This window comes from Leopardus geoffroyi, chromosome C3 (assembly GCF_018350155.1).
Source record: "Leopardus geoffroyi isolate Oge1 chromosome C3, O.geoffroyi_Oge1_pat1.0, whole genome shotgun sequence".
Classification (NCBI taxonomy): Eukaryota; Metazoa; Chordata; class Mammalia; order Carnivora; family Felidae; genus Leopardus; species Leopardus geoffroyi.
In genome coordinates, this window is record NC_059338.1 from 70,883,817 (window position 1) to 70,896,293 (window position 12,477).

At 63.1% G+C, this 12,477-nt stretch overlaps 1 protein-coding gene across 2 annotated transcripts; it reads left to right on the forward strand.

Annotated features, from left to right (window-relative positions):
- The first annotated feature begins 1,257 nt into the window (after positions 1-1,257).
- On the forward strand, positions 1,258-12,457 carry DGAT1 (diacylglycerol O-acyltransferase 1). Of its 2 annotated transcripts, XM_045455608.1 has the most exons (17): positions 1,258-1,680; positions 6,125-6,212; positions 8,266-8,306; positions 8,401-8,486; positions 8,570-8,622; positions 8,796-8,901; positions 9,048-9,161; positions 9,291-9,365; positions 9,453-9,556; positions 9,648-9,686; positions 9,765-9,806; positions 9,893-9,937; positions 10,027-10,139; positions 10,222-10,287; positions 10,372-10,459; positions 10,548-10,610; positions 10,707-12,457. In XM_045455608.1, the coding sequence occupies exons 1-17, from the start codon at positions 1,478-1,480 to the stop codon at positions 10,860-10,862; spliced, it is 1,482 nt and encodes a 493-aa protein (XP_045311564.1). In that variant the 5' UTR covers positions 1,258-1,477; the 3' UTR covers positions 10,863-12,457. The 2 variants fall into 2 exon arrangements, with proteins under 2 accessions (XP_045311564.1, XP_045311563.1); XM_045455607.1 differs by lacking the exon at positions 1,258-1,680 and adding an exon at positions 5,677-5,914 and having other exon boundaries at positions 9,048-9,365; positions 10,222-10,459.
- The last annotated feature ends 20 nt before the right edge of the window (positions 12,458-12,477 follow it).

The window sequence follows — 12,477 nt, forward strand, 5'->3', positions numbered from 1 at the left end:
TCCTGACTCACCCAAGTTGAGCTGCGCGGGTGTGTGGGAATGGCTCTCCAGCCCCAGTCAGGGCAGCCCGGTTACTCGAAGACACCTATCAGATAGCCCTAGCCTGCTAGGTAGAGATGCTAGGCTGGTATCAGTCCTAGATGGCCCAGTGGCAACAGGAACGTGTCACTAGGGGGCCCAGGCACTGTGGTGAAGGTGGTGGAACAGGGGTGTGCCCAGGGGAAAGGCAGTGGCCAGTCCATAGAGGCCACTAACTTGAGGCTGAACCTCTCAGTTTATTTGCTTCTAGACAGGTGCTCTTGGTCCTGCTCACCTTGGGAGTGAATGGCTAACGCATTTTGCTGCTGGGTAAACCCTCCCTCAGCCTCCAGTAAACCCTCACACTCTGAAATCCAGGGTGCTCACACTCCATGCCCTATGCAAAGATGTGTGTCAAGCTAAGGTAGAAGGCACACTTGCTCCCTAGCGGGTTGCACTGTGCGGTTGTGCAATGATACGGAAGCCTCTGGGTCCCCACCATCCGACACTCCAGGCTCCACATGCCCTGGCAAAACTAGCCGGAGTGGAAGTGAGGGAGGCCCTGCAAGTCTGTGGAGGTGGGTGCAAGGGGGGCCCGGGTGGAGGCGGGCCACAGTGTGGCCACGCGGGGATGGGAGTGGGGGGGGGGGGGTGGGCTGCACCTTCCCTGTCCTTGCTGGGCACTTTGAGGTAGGGTCAGTGGGCCGGGCGGGCTTCCCAGGGACACGGGGCCTGGGAGGGCTTTCTCTTGCTCCATCTTTTGGTCTGGCGCTTGTGCGGTGGTAACCAGAGGGCTCGTGGAGCACAACGGCGCCGCGCCGCGCGCTCCGGAACCAACACGCTGGGTGGTGGGCGAGGCGAATCCCCAGGGACGTGGGCGGCCGGACGGTAACGCAAGAGGCATTTCTCCATAATCTACACCCCACACTGCGCGCCTCAGCTGGGGAATGACGAAATCCGGTGTTTACACAGTGGGAGAAGAAGCAGGCAAGCGGTCAGGGGTGGCCCGCAGCTGCCAGGAAGCCTGACGAGTTCCGCAGAGACGCTGAGGCCCGCGGGGCAGTGGCCCCGTCGCGGGCCGTCCGCCAGCAGACACGCTCCCGCCTGAGCCCCGCTACCGTGACTCCCAGCGTGCGCCGCGCTGGGCGGCCCTGGCTCCCAGGGTGCCGCGCGCGGGGGGGACCACGACTCCCAGAATACCCCTCGCGCCCGCGGACTACAAACGGGCGCGCGCCGCCGCGGCTGGCCAGTTAGAGGCTCCCGGAGAGACCAGACCGTGGTCCTCGGGCTGCCCGGAGGGCGCGCGCTGATTGGCGGCCCGGGCCTGCGCGCGGGCTACGGCGTCCGGCAGGGGGCGGTGGCGGCCGTTGGCCGAGAGTCTGGAGGCGGGGCCGCGGGCCTTGGGCGCTGCGAGCCCGGCGGGCCACGACTCGGCCGGGACGGGGTGCGGGCTGAGGCAATGGGCGACCGCGTCGGCGCGGGCGGCTCCCGGCGCCGGAGGACGGGTTCACGGCCTTCGAGCCAGGGCGGCGGTGGGCCCACGGTGGCGGAAGAGGAGGCGCGGGACGTGGGCGCCGGGGGAGACGCGCCGGCGCCGACTCCGGCCCCGGACAAGGGCGAGGACGGAGACTCCGACGTGGGCAGCGGCCACTGGGATCTGAGGTAGCGAGGCGTCTCACCCCTAACCCCTGCCCGAGACCCTCCCCACATCCCCGGGCGTGACCGCAGCAGCGCGGGCTCCGAGTCGGAGAGCCTGGCTCCCGGACTTTGGCGTGGACAGGTGTGCCCCCCTTGGGCCCCTGCGGGGGAACTGAGGCATAGGAATGGAGAGTCACTTGCCAAGGTCACCCACGTGGGGGCCAGAGGGGAGCCGGCGGCAGTCCGGCTTTCAGACCCCCACCCCTCTCTCTACACATCCTCATGTGGGTCCTTAGGCTCTTCCTCAGGGTAACTCAGGACGCTGACCCCCAGGCCGGCTGGCTTCTGCTACGCACAAGTTTTCTGTGTCTGGAAGAAGGAGGGATCGGGTCGTTTGTCATTGAGGAGGTCTCTTCTGGGGGTTGTGAGGGGTGCCTTGGTGGTAGGAGGTCTCCCATAGGAGGGTGGACCTGCTGGGGAGGCAGCCGGCAGGAGCCTGGGACTGCCTGAGGGTCAGCACGGCAGCGTGAGAGTCTTTCTCTCCCTGCAGACCCTCCCAAGAGTCGTCTTCGCGGGGGTCCCTTCCTCCCTTCCTGACACACTCGTCCCTCCGTCACCCAGTGCCTGGCTGGGCTGGGGCCCTGCTTACCTTGTCAGAACAAGTTGGGTCCTATTTTGGGACTCTCAGCCCCTGGTTGGGGTACAGGAGAGGGGTTTGAAGTGCCCACAGGTGGGCACCCTGTTTATCTGAAGGTCTGGCGGGAAGGGGTTGGGGGAGGAAACCTGACTGACTGGGAGGACTTGGAAGGACAGGGTGTCGGCTGCCTCCAACCTCCTTCTCCCACTTGTGGCCTTCAGTGTGGCCCGGGTGTCCTCGGGGGCTCTGGCTTTGGGGGCGCCTTTGGGGCTAGAGGTTATCAAGGAGGAAGTGGGCAACTAGGCAGTCTGTTGGCAAGGATTTGCTCTCTCAGTACCCAAGAACGGAGGCTTTCTTCACTGTGCTGAGAGGGTGGGTGAGGCGGCCAGGGGCCTTGCCCTTGTGGTGCTCCCAGTCCACCTGAGAGATAAGACGATGTCAGCACTGAGCAGTGTGAGCAAAGGTCAGGCCCGGAGTCCCTGGAGGCGCAGAATCGAGGAGGAGCGTGCCTTTCCTGCAGGGGCGGGGGTGGGGGGGGGGCGGGGAAAGGGGCTTGTTTCCTGCGGGCCTGGGAAGGTGCTGAAGGAGGCTGCAAAGGACCGGAGGGTCCTGGAGTCCCCTCTGCTAAGTGCCGGTCAGGAGGCAGGGGCGTGGCTAGCATGCTCTCCTCCAGAGGTGGCAGGAGTTGGTGTCCTTTTGTGTAAGATGGGGAGTGCTGACTTTGGGCCAAGTTGCCACTCTGGGATGGGCAGTCACTTCCCTGCTCTGCCAGGGCCAGCTGTCCAGAAGCCTCTCCCATGTCCCTGAGAGCTGGGCTGAGCAAGTGGCAGCCCCGCCTGCCAGGCCTGGAAGTCTGGGCCCCCTGGGAAGAGGAGCAGTAGATGGCAGGGGTGGGCCTGCCCAGGGCTGGGGAGGGAGCTGGCAAGGACGGTCCTGTCCTGGTCTCCAGGTCGTGCAGGCTGTGTGTGCTTGTTTCTCAAAGGCCGATGACCCAGGGCCCAGAGGGCCGCCGGGCTCAGAGCTGGCTCTGGCTGCCCTCCTGGGATTTGGCTCCTACTCATCTCCTTGTCAGCCTCCTCTCAATTGTCTCCCCTCCTTTCTGCTTATTGCCTTTCCCTCCCTATTCCTCCTTGCTCCCTGGGCTCTAGGCCTCCTCCCCTCCCTGCACTTCCTGCTCGCCTTGGCCTGGGCAGGTGGGTCAGGCTCTGGGTGTGAACTCATTTCTTCCGGGCCATGGCCAGGTGTGGCTCTGGGGCAGGAAGGAGAGGGCACCCCACACACGGCCCGTGCCATCTGGCTCTCTGTTCATGGACACTCCCAGCAGGGCCTTCTAGTCTCAGGGCTCTCCCAGGGTGTTTGTTCCTGGGTTGCCCTCTGTTTCTTCCTTTCCACTGGGGTCTTCCCAGATGCAGAGCCTGCCTCCTTACCTTGTACCCCAGGGCTCAGCCCCGAGGCCCGGTGAAGGAAGTGCTGAGGAAGTGGCACCTGGGAGGAGAGCTGGCAGCCTGCCCCCTCCTGGCTCCCCTTGGCCCTGGAATTGGACCACGTGGTCCCCAGTTGTGATCCACACTTGAGGGCTGTGCCCCTGGGGAAGCTTTGAACTTTGGCCAGGCTTAGTTTTCCTTTGCACCTACCTCCCAAAGTTGATGTGAGAGTTGAGTGAGATGATACACGTGATGAGTTACAGTGGCCCTGGGGAGCAGGTGTGGGACCGCTGGAAGGCACAGAGGTGTGGGTGGCCCTGGTAGTAGGGGAGAGGGTGACAAAGATAGCTCTGGAGACTGTGGCCATATCCTGCCTGCCTGCCCTCTGGCCCACTGCTGCTGAGCGCACCGGCAAGGCTGGGCCTTATGGGTTTTGGTGGGTGGTGGGCTTCCTTCCCTGGGTCTCTGATGTGCGTGGAAATGGGGTTGCCTGGGGCAGGGGGATGGTCGGGAGCCCTGTGGGGAGACCTAGGGAGTGGGTGTGGGCAGGTTGGGAAGGCCTTGAGAGCCTGACGCAGGAATCTCAAAAAGCTTTTATAATATCATTTGGTGTCAGATTTGGAAAACAATACCCGTTTCCACCCCTGTTTTCATCTTAGAGATTGCTGAAAATAAAGCCGGCATGGTCTCCTTGGTGGCCCGAAGCAGGCAAGGGGTCACACTGTTGTGAAACGTTGTGCAGATGGGGGTGGCAGGTTGTGGCACCAGGGCCTCTGGGACACTTCCAGTGAAAGTGGACAGATTCAAACTTGGCGGAAGGGCTGGGGAGGCCCCTGTCTAGTGGACAGGCCCAGAGATTGTCCCCTCTGGGGAGTGAGGCCCTGGACCTGTGCTGGCCTCACAGGAAAGCAAGTGCAGAGACTCGGGGAGAAGAGGGCCCCTGGTGGCCTCACCGCCAGGCCCAGGACAGACTGGGAAGCTGGATGCAAGGAGGTCAGACATGGGCCAGGTGCGGTACAGACATTGCCACTGCCCTCGCTAAAGGGTGCTGAGTAGCATCTCAGCCTTTCCAGTCCCTTACTTCCTGTGTGGCGCTGTCTAGGTGTTGACCCCGACCAAAGGAAGGCTTGCCACTGAGGTGGGGTCAGCACTGAGAGGACATCTGTGCTGTCGTGACTCTGGTGTGTACACCTGAGCCCACTTTTCCTACCTGGGTGTCTCAAGAGGTGGAGATGTGTGTCCCTGGCCTCATGTCTTACAAAACCGGAGGCCTTGCTCAATGTTGTGTGGGGCTTCCTGGTGGCATGGCAGCTGGGGTGGGGTGGGGCCGCAAACTGAGAGAGCTGGGAGCTGGGTCTGGGCCTTGCCCCAGCCGTGCTGTGGCCCTTCCTCTACCTCTGTGTCACCCGGAGGATCAGGCAGGGATGTGAGAGTCTGCTTATGTGTCCCCGACCTCAGCAGTAGGTGGGAACTCTCATGGGTGGGCACTGAAGTTGCCTTTTCCTGCTTCTGGGGGAGACCTCTCTGCCCTTAGGCATCTGGCACCTGGGTGGGCTCCTCTCGCCCCCCTCGCTCTGGGCAGGAACACAGCGCTCATCCTGTGGCCGAGCTGGGACAGGTTATGATTTTTTAGAAACAATTGGAGGCTACGTGAATGTATGAGGGTTGGGCCTCTGACCCCGGGAAGGTGCATGTAAGTCCAGGTGCTCAGCTGGCTGTTGGCCTGGATCCCTGTGCACACTCAAAGCTGTGTAGGCCAAATGGAGGAGGAGGTTGTCTGAGGTCAGGTTGGGGGGGGGCCCTCAGGGTGCTGGGTGGTAGGATAGGCTGACTCAGTGAGGCCCTCGCTTCTGCACAGCATTGCAGGTGGGCCTATAGATCCCTGGAGTGGACTCTTCCTGTGGGCCCATCACCACTCTGTAGCCAGCGTTCATGGTGGCAGCCAGAGGCCTCTGGGGAGTGAGGCCAGGCTCTTGGCCTGGGGTGCTCCAGCTGCACGTAGCCCTGGGCTGGGCAGGGCCAGCTGTGCTGTTCTTGTTTGTGGCATGACCCTGCCCACTGCCTGGGAGGCCAGGCTTCTGGTGGCCCTGAGAGCTCGTCCCTGCCTGGCTGTCCTGTGATTGTAGATGGGGAGTAGGATGTGTGGGCAGAAGAGAGTCCTGGGTGGGGCCCGGACCACCCTGCTGGGCCAGGATGGGTGAGAGCCGCTCAGGGGAAGGGGCTGGGGTCTGCCCTGCCCTGGGCCCTGAGGTTGGCTCCTGAGGGGCTGGACTTGGCTGGGCTCTTGGGCCCTGACCTGCCCTTGGACTTGGAGGAGTGAGCCCGCTTTTGGTCCTGCCCAGGGTTCTCATGGCCCAGGGTGCTCTGCTGGTGCCTACTTATGAGGGTGTGTCTCCTGCCCTACCAGGTGCCACCGCCTGCAAGATTCTTTGTTCAGCTCTGACAGTGGCTTTAGCAACTATCGTGGGATCCTGAATTGGTGTGTGGTGATGCTGGTGAGTAGGATGGTATCGGAGTAGGTGGCCCTGTGGCCAGGGCTCCGTTCGGGGCTGACCTTTGCCTGGGTACCAGCTCTGCCCTCTGGGGGAAAGGGGCCAGAGCTTATGTGGCTGGGTTGTGTGGGGCACTGGGCTGGTGGGGGGAAAGTTATGGTGATGGTCCCTGCATCGGCCACACACGCAACTCTCGTCCCTGTTGAATCCCAGGAATAGCACATGTGAGTGGTCTTGGGGGTCCAAAAAAGAGTTTCTTCTCCTGTTCTGAATGGCCCTTGTGGGCGTGGAACCCCTGGCAGGCCTGGCCTGGCGGGGAGCAGGGTTTAGCGGATGGCTCTTGGGCTTAGTCTGGCAGCCCCAAGCCCCGACTCTGAGGGCACCTGGCCTCTCTCCCTCAGCCTTTGTGCTAGGTGCCCCCACGAGGGGATTAGACAGAGCTCTTGCCTCCACCTCACCGTGTGGCCTGGCTGTGGCCCCTGCCTCTGGGGCCCAGTTCCCGCTGGCACCTTGTGGGGGTGGGGCCAGCAGCCCTGGCCCAGAAACAGCTAGAGCCCAGGGCTCAAAGGGGCAAGCCCACAGGGTGGGGCAGAGGGCAAGCTCCTGTCTGGGTCCAGCCCCCACCACTCAGACTGATGTGGCCAGACGCCTTTGACCCTTGCCCCGACATGACAGCCTCGGGTACAGCTCCGGTGGTTACCCATGTGGAAGGGGCTCCAGGCACACCCACGCCCTCCCTGCCGGTGGCCCCAGGAGGCTCTCCAGGGAGCTGTGGGGGGCAACACAGTCTGGTGGGTGGGAAGCTGGCTAGGCAAGGGGATGGTGGGTCAAACGCCTGCCTGACGTCATCTCAGGAGGTGTTGTGTCCTTGGCCTCTGGAGGCCATGCTTGGGCTGGGTTTGTACTGGCAGCCTGAGCAGCAACCTGTGTTCCCTGCAGCCCTTGGGCCTGCCTGGCCCTTTGGCGCAGACCCAAAACCTTTCCCCTGCTTCCGGTGCCTGGCGCAGACCCAAAACATTTCCCCTGCTTCCGGTGCCTCCACTGCCCCCTTGCTGAAGGAGATTGTGTCCCATGTTTAGGCTGCTTGCTGCGTCCCTCCGTGGCCTGGGCCTTGAGGTGAGCGCTGCCCGTTAGCAGCTCTGGCTCCTGCCTGCTGTGGGCTCTCAGGACAGGCCACTACTAGGTGTGATGGCAGCATATCTGTGCCTGGCAGGAGGTTGGCAGGTCAGGCGGGTGGCTCGGGAGGGCAGGACCCCCGTCCCTGTTTGTCATCTCTGTGCGAAGTCCTTACCTGGCAGTCAGGGGACCCATGAGTGTCCCCTTGCTGGCATCACTTTTCCACAGGACCTACGATGAGCCTTGGTCAGGGCCTGAGCTTGGGGCACTTGGCAGGGTGTGTGTGTTGTGGGTGGAGGAGGAGACCCGGGTGCCTGCAGAGGGAAGCCGCTCCCCAGCCCCAGGCTGGAGCCAGGAGCCCAGCTTGAGGGGGTTTCTGCCCTTGGAAGCTGCTCTGGGGCCACGTGCCCAGGCTTGGATGCTACAGGGATAGCGGGAGAGGGGCAGGGGCCCAAGCACCAGGTGGCACTCCAGGCCTGGCTGCTGAGCCCCTTAGAACTCTGGTCCGCTGCTTCTCCCCACTCCCCAGGGTGTGGGCACCCCTGGTGTGGCATCTGCCGCTCACCCAGGCACTGCAAGTTTTGGGTGAGGCACTGCAAGGACATTCTTGGGCAGGCTTGGGCCTTGGGGCCGTCACCAACTCAGTGGGACAGATGAGGGCTGCTAGGCGTCAGGTCATTTTGCACCACTGCAGACGCCAGTATCGTGTCTGGGGTGATGCGGGCAATGGCAAGACTTGCTGTCCCTGCACCAGTGTGGGGTGAGGTGGGTGGTAAGTCTCAGCGTTGGCGTGGAGGTCAGACAGGGCTTGCGTCCTGGGTTTGCAGGTGCGGGTTGCCATCCGGACCCAGGGCTCCTGCCGCTATAGGTGCTGGGACGAGCTGGGGTGGGTGCCCTGTGGCCAAGGCTCATGGGGCTGTGCCCTTCCTCTCTCTTGCAGATCTTGAGCAATGCACGGTTATTTTTAGAAAACCTCATCAAGTGAGTGTCTTCCCCAGGGCCCCTACCCTGCCCCTGAGGCCTCTCCCCACCTGCTCAGGCCCTCATCCCCACCCCCCACCCCCCCCATCCCCAGGTATGGCATCTTGGTGGACCCCATCCAGGTGGTGTCTCTGTTCCTGAAGGACCCCTACAGCTGGCCTGCCCTGTGCCTAGTTATTGGTGAGCTGGGGGCCAGGGAGGGCTTCGGGTGGGGACAGGCCTTGACCTGGGCCTGAATCACCCCATGGCACTTCCATCCTCAGTGGCCAACGCCTTTGCTGTGGCTGCATTCCAGGTGGAGAAGCGCCTGGCAGTGGTAAGCAGTGCCTTCGTGTCCCCTGCCCTGCCTAGGAGGTCTGCTCTCCTCATTAGGCCTGTGTTTCAGGCTGTGTGTAGCTTCCCTGGGAGGGCCTGTGCCCCAGGCCTGGCAGCCCTTCCCCAGGGAGTGGGGGCTCTGGCTGAGCACGCTGCCCCCCCCCCCCCCACCAGGGTGCCTTGACGGAACAGGCAGGGTTGCTGCTGCACGTGGTCAACCTGGCCACCATTCTCTGCTTCCCGGCTGCTGTGGCCTTGCTTCTTGAGTCCATCACTCCAGGTGTGCCCCTTCCCTCATCCCACCCGTTCCCACCTGTCTTGGGCCCGCAGGAGAGACCCAGGTCAACCACGGGGGCTGTGCCCGTGGCCGTGGCTCTCCCGTGGGTGGTGTGGGGGGGCTGTGGCCTGAGCCTGCCTCTCCCGCAGTGGGCTCCGTGCTGGCTCTGATGGTGTACACCATCCTCTTCCTCAAGCTCTTCTCCTACCGGGATGTCAACCTGTGGTGCCGAGAGCGAAAAGCTAAGGCCAAAGCCAAGTCTGGTGAGGGGCTGCCTGGGGCTGGGGCCTTGGAGCCTGTGCCACCTGCCACGAGGCCAGACCTGGGCAGCAGCGAGGCCTCACACGCCACCCCCCTACCCCCCCCCCCCCCCCGCCCCAACTTGCTTGTAGCTTCTGCAGGTAAGAAGGCCAACGGGGGAGCGGCCCCGCGCACCGTGAGCTACCCAGACAACCTGACCTACCGTGGTGAGGACCCTTCCCGGGGTGTGGCTAGAGGGCAGCCAGGGAGGGATAGCATGGAGCAGGCCCCCTAGCCCCACCCTGCCGTTCCAGATCTGTACTACTTCCTCTTTGCTCCTACTCTGTGCTACGAGCTCAACTTTCCCCGTTCTCCCCGCATCCGAAAGCGCTTCCTGCTGCGGCGGCTCCTCGAGATGGTGAGGATAGAGGCGGGGCGGTGGTGCCTCGAGGGGTTGGGGTCTGCTGGCTGCTGGGGGACTCAGCCTGCTGCTCTGCTTCTTCCCTCAGCTGTTCTTGACTCAGCTGCAGGTGGGGCTGATCCAGCAGGTATGCGGGGCCGGCGGGGCCGGGCTGGAGCGGGAGCTCAGGGTAGCCAGGGGGCTGACGGTGTGCCCTCTTTTGCAGTGGATGGTCCCCACCATCCAGAACTCCATGAAGCCTTTCAAGGTGAGGGGTCAGGCTCTCCTGTGGTGGGGTGGAGGATGACGGGTGGGGCTGCGGCTCGGGGAGCCAGCTCAGCTCTGTCTCTGCAGGATATGGATTATTCACGCATCGTTGAGCGCCTGCTGAAGCTGGCGGTGAGCCACGGGGCTGGGTAGGGTGGGGCACGAGTGAGCCGGTGGGTGGGGTGTTCTGGAACCTGGCACCTGCCTCCCCCCAACCACAGGTCCCCAACCACCTCATCTGGCTCATCTTCTTCTACTGGTTCTTCCACTCCTGCATGAACGCCGTGGCTGAGCTCATGCAGTTTGGAGACCGGGAGTTCTACCGGGACTGGTGGTGGGTGGCCTCGGGCGTGGGGCTGGGGGCTGGGCTGGGCCATGGTGCCAATTGGTCAGTCACTGCCGCTGTCTGTTCCTAGGAACTCTGAGTCCGTCACTTACTTCTGGCAGAACTGGAACATCCCTGTGCACAAGTGGTGCCTCAGGTGGGCACGGGCAGGAATGTGCCTGGTGGGTGTGCAGTTTCGTGTGGTCCCGGGCACCCATCCCACGGCCCCCTCCCTCCACAGGCACTTCTACAAGCCCATGCTTCGACGGGGCAGCAGCAAGTGGGTAGCCAGGATGGGGGTGTTCTTTGCCTCGGCCTTCTTCCATGAGGTCAGTGCTCTGCAGGCATCATGGCCTCACCTTAGGGGTATGTGTGTGTGGCCCGAAGTGGCAGCTGATCCTTTCACTCCCCCTGCAGTACCTGGTGAGCATCCCCCTGCACATGTTCCGCCTCTGGGCCTTCACAGGCATGATGGCTCAGGTGAGCTTTCCCTCTGCAGCCACCCTCTCCCACTGCCCCGGGAGCCGCCAGCCCTGTGGTCACTATGGCCCACTGACTGTGGCCCCGTGTCCCCAGATACCCCTGGCATGGATAGTGAGCCGCTTCTTCCAGGGAAACTACGGCAACGCAGCTGTGTGGCTGACGCTCATCATTGGGCAGCCAGTGGCCGTGCTCATGTATGTCCACGACTACTACGTGCTCAACTACGAGGCCCCGGTGGTCGGGGCCTGAGCTGCTCCACAGCAGGTCTTCGCTGCCGATGGCCAGGGCCCATCACCCACCTGTGTGCTAGGGAGGGGGCTCGGCTGTCCACTGCCTCCTCCCAGCCACACCCCCCTCCCCCGGAAGGCCTCTCTGCCCTCATGGGGCTCCTTCCTGCCCTGCTCAGGGATGGCAGACCAGGCACAGGCCGGCGCTGGTGGAAGTGCCAGTGCCCCAGGAATCTGTGTGATCCTGCCCAGGGGTCTGAGGAACTCAATAAAGTACTGTCCAGAGTGGCTGCCCTCAACCTGCTGGGGTTGTGGGGTGCTAGTTGTGCTCTTGGGAGGGGGAGCTGGGTCCCACTGGCCTTACTGGTGCCTATGCCCGTGTCTCCTGGGGTGCTGTGTCCTGGAACACCGCTGGGCAGGGCACCATGGTGATGTTGAGGCTGGGGATGGGGGCCAGGTATTGGTGGTCAGGCAGATTCCTCCTCCTGGCACACAGCTCATCACACGTGGCAACTTCCATTTGCCTAACAAGGCTCAGTGGAGGTGACACTCCCTGACCTTTTCACTGCCCTTGTTAACCTTGTGTGCGAGTTTGTGGGGGGTGGTGGTTAGCTCAGAGCTCCGTGGTCCCTGTGATAGGGCCTCAGAAGAGGCTGACCAAGGACTTCCCGGCAGCGGACCTTGGCTCGGGGTCGTGGCTGGAGACTGGGGTGTGTAAGAGGATCAAGAGTCAAGACCAACCAGGGGGCTGGCGGAGTTGCATGTCGAGTGCAGTTCTCAGACAAGGCCATGGAGCTCACAGAGGCTGAGTCAACGGACCCTTGGGGAGCTGCTGCTGCCCCTAGGGTGGCCACATGCTGGGGTGCTCACCGGGGACAGATGCAGAGCCTCGGGGACTCTTGCCTCTTGGAGGAGGCAGGTGGCCTGGCCCAAGCCTTGACCTGGGTCTCCCTCATGAGCACACGCATCCGTGGAGATGCTTCAACACCAGCTCTCTGCACCTCCTGGGTGCTGTTGGCCTGAGGCCTGCCCCTTCTCTGTACTGGAAACCCCAAGGCCCTGTTGGGTCAGATGTGCCCTGACTCACAGATGTGGCCTGATAAGACAGGGGTCTTCAGGAGGTGTCTGGGCGGCCGCCTCAAGACCTGTGCTGCCCTGCCCCACCCAGCACCATTCAACTCCACATCCTCCTTCCCTTTGGAAGGGTTGGGGACTTCCCTATAGTGGAGTTGCCATGGTGGGGATGGAGGATGGGGGATGGGGAAGGCTCCCTTCGGTGGGGGGGGTTCCTTTTTGGATCCCAGGGTGGAGGCAGTGTCTCCCTGGCCCCTGCTGAGGACAGCGAGCAGGGAGTGAACTCCTGAGGGCACAGATCATCAGGCAGGCTGCTCTGGCCTGTCACCTCCCCACCCCTCGACACCCAACCCTTCCCCCCAAACCAGCCCAGTGCCTTGTGAATGCATGAAAAACGGGGTGCCTCTGCCGAGAAGATGTGCACAGCCTGCCTGTCTGTCCATGCCCCACCTGGTCCCATGTGGGGAGGCCTTGGGCAGGGCATTCCTGTGGGTCTGTCCCACCACACCCTCCCTCGTCCTTTAATAAAGAATTCTGAGCACACATGGGTCCTGTGGAGTCAG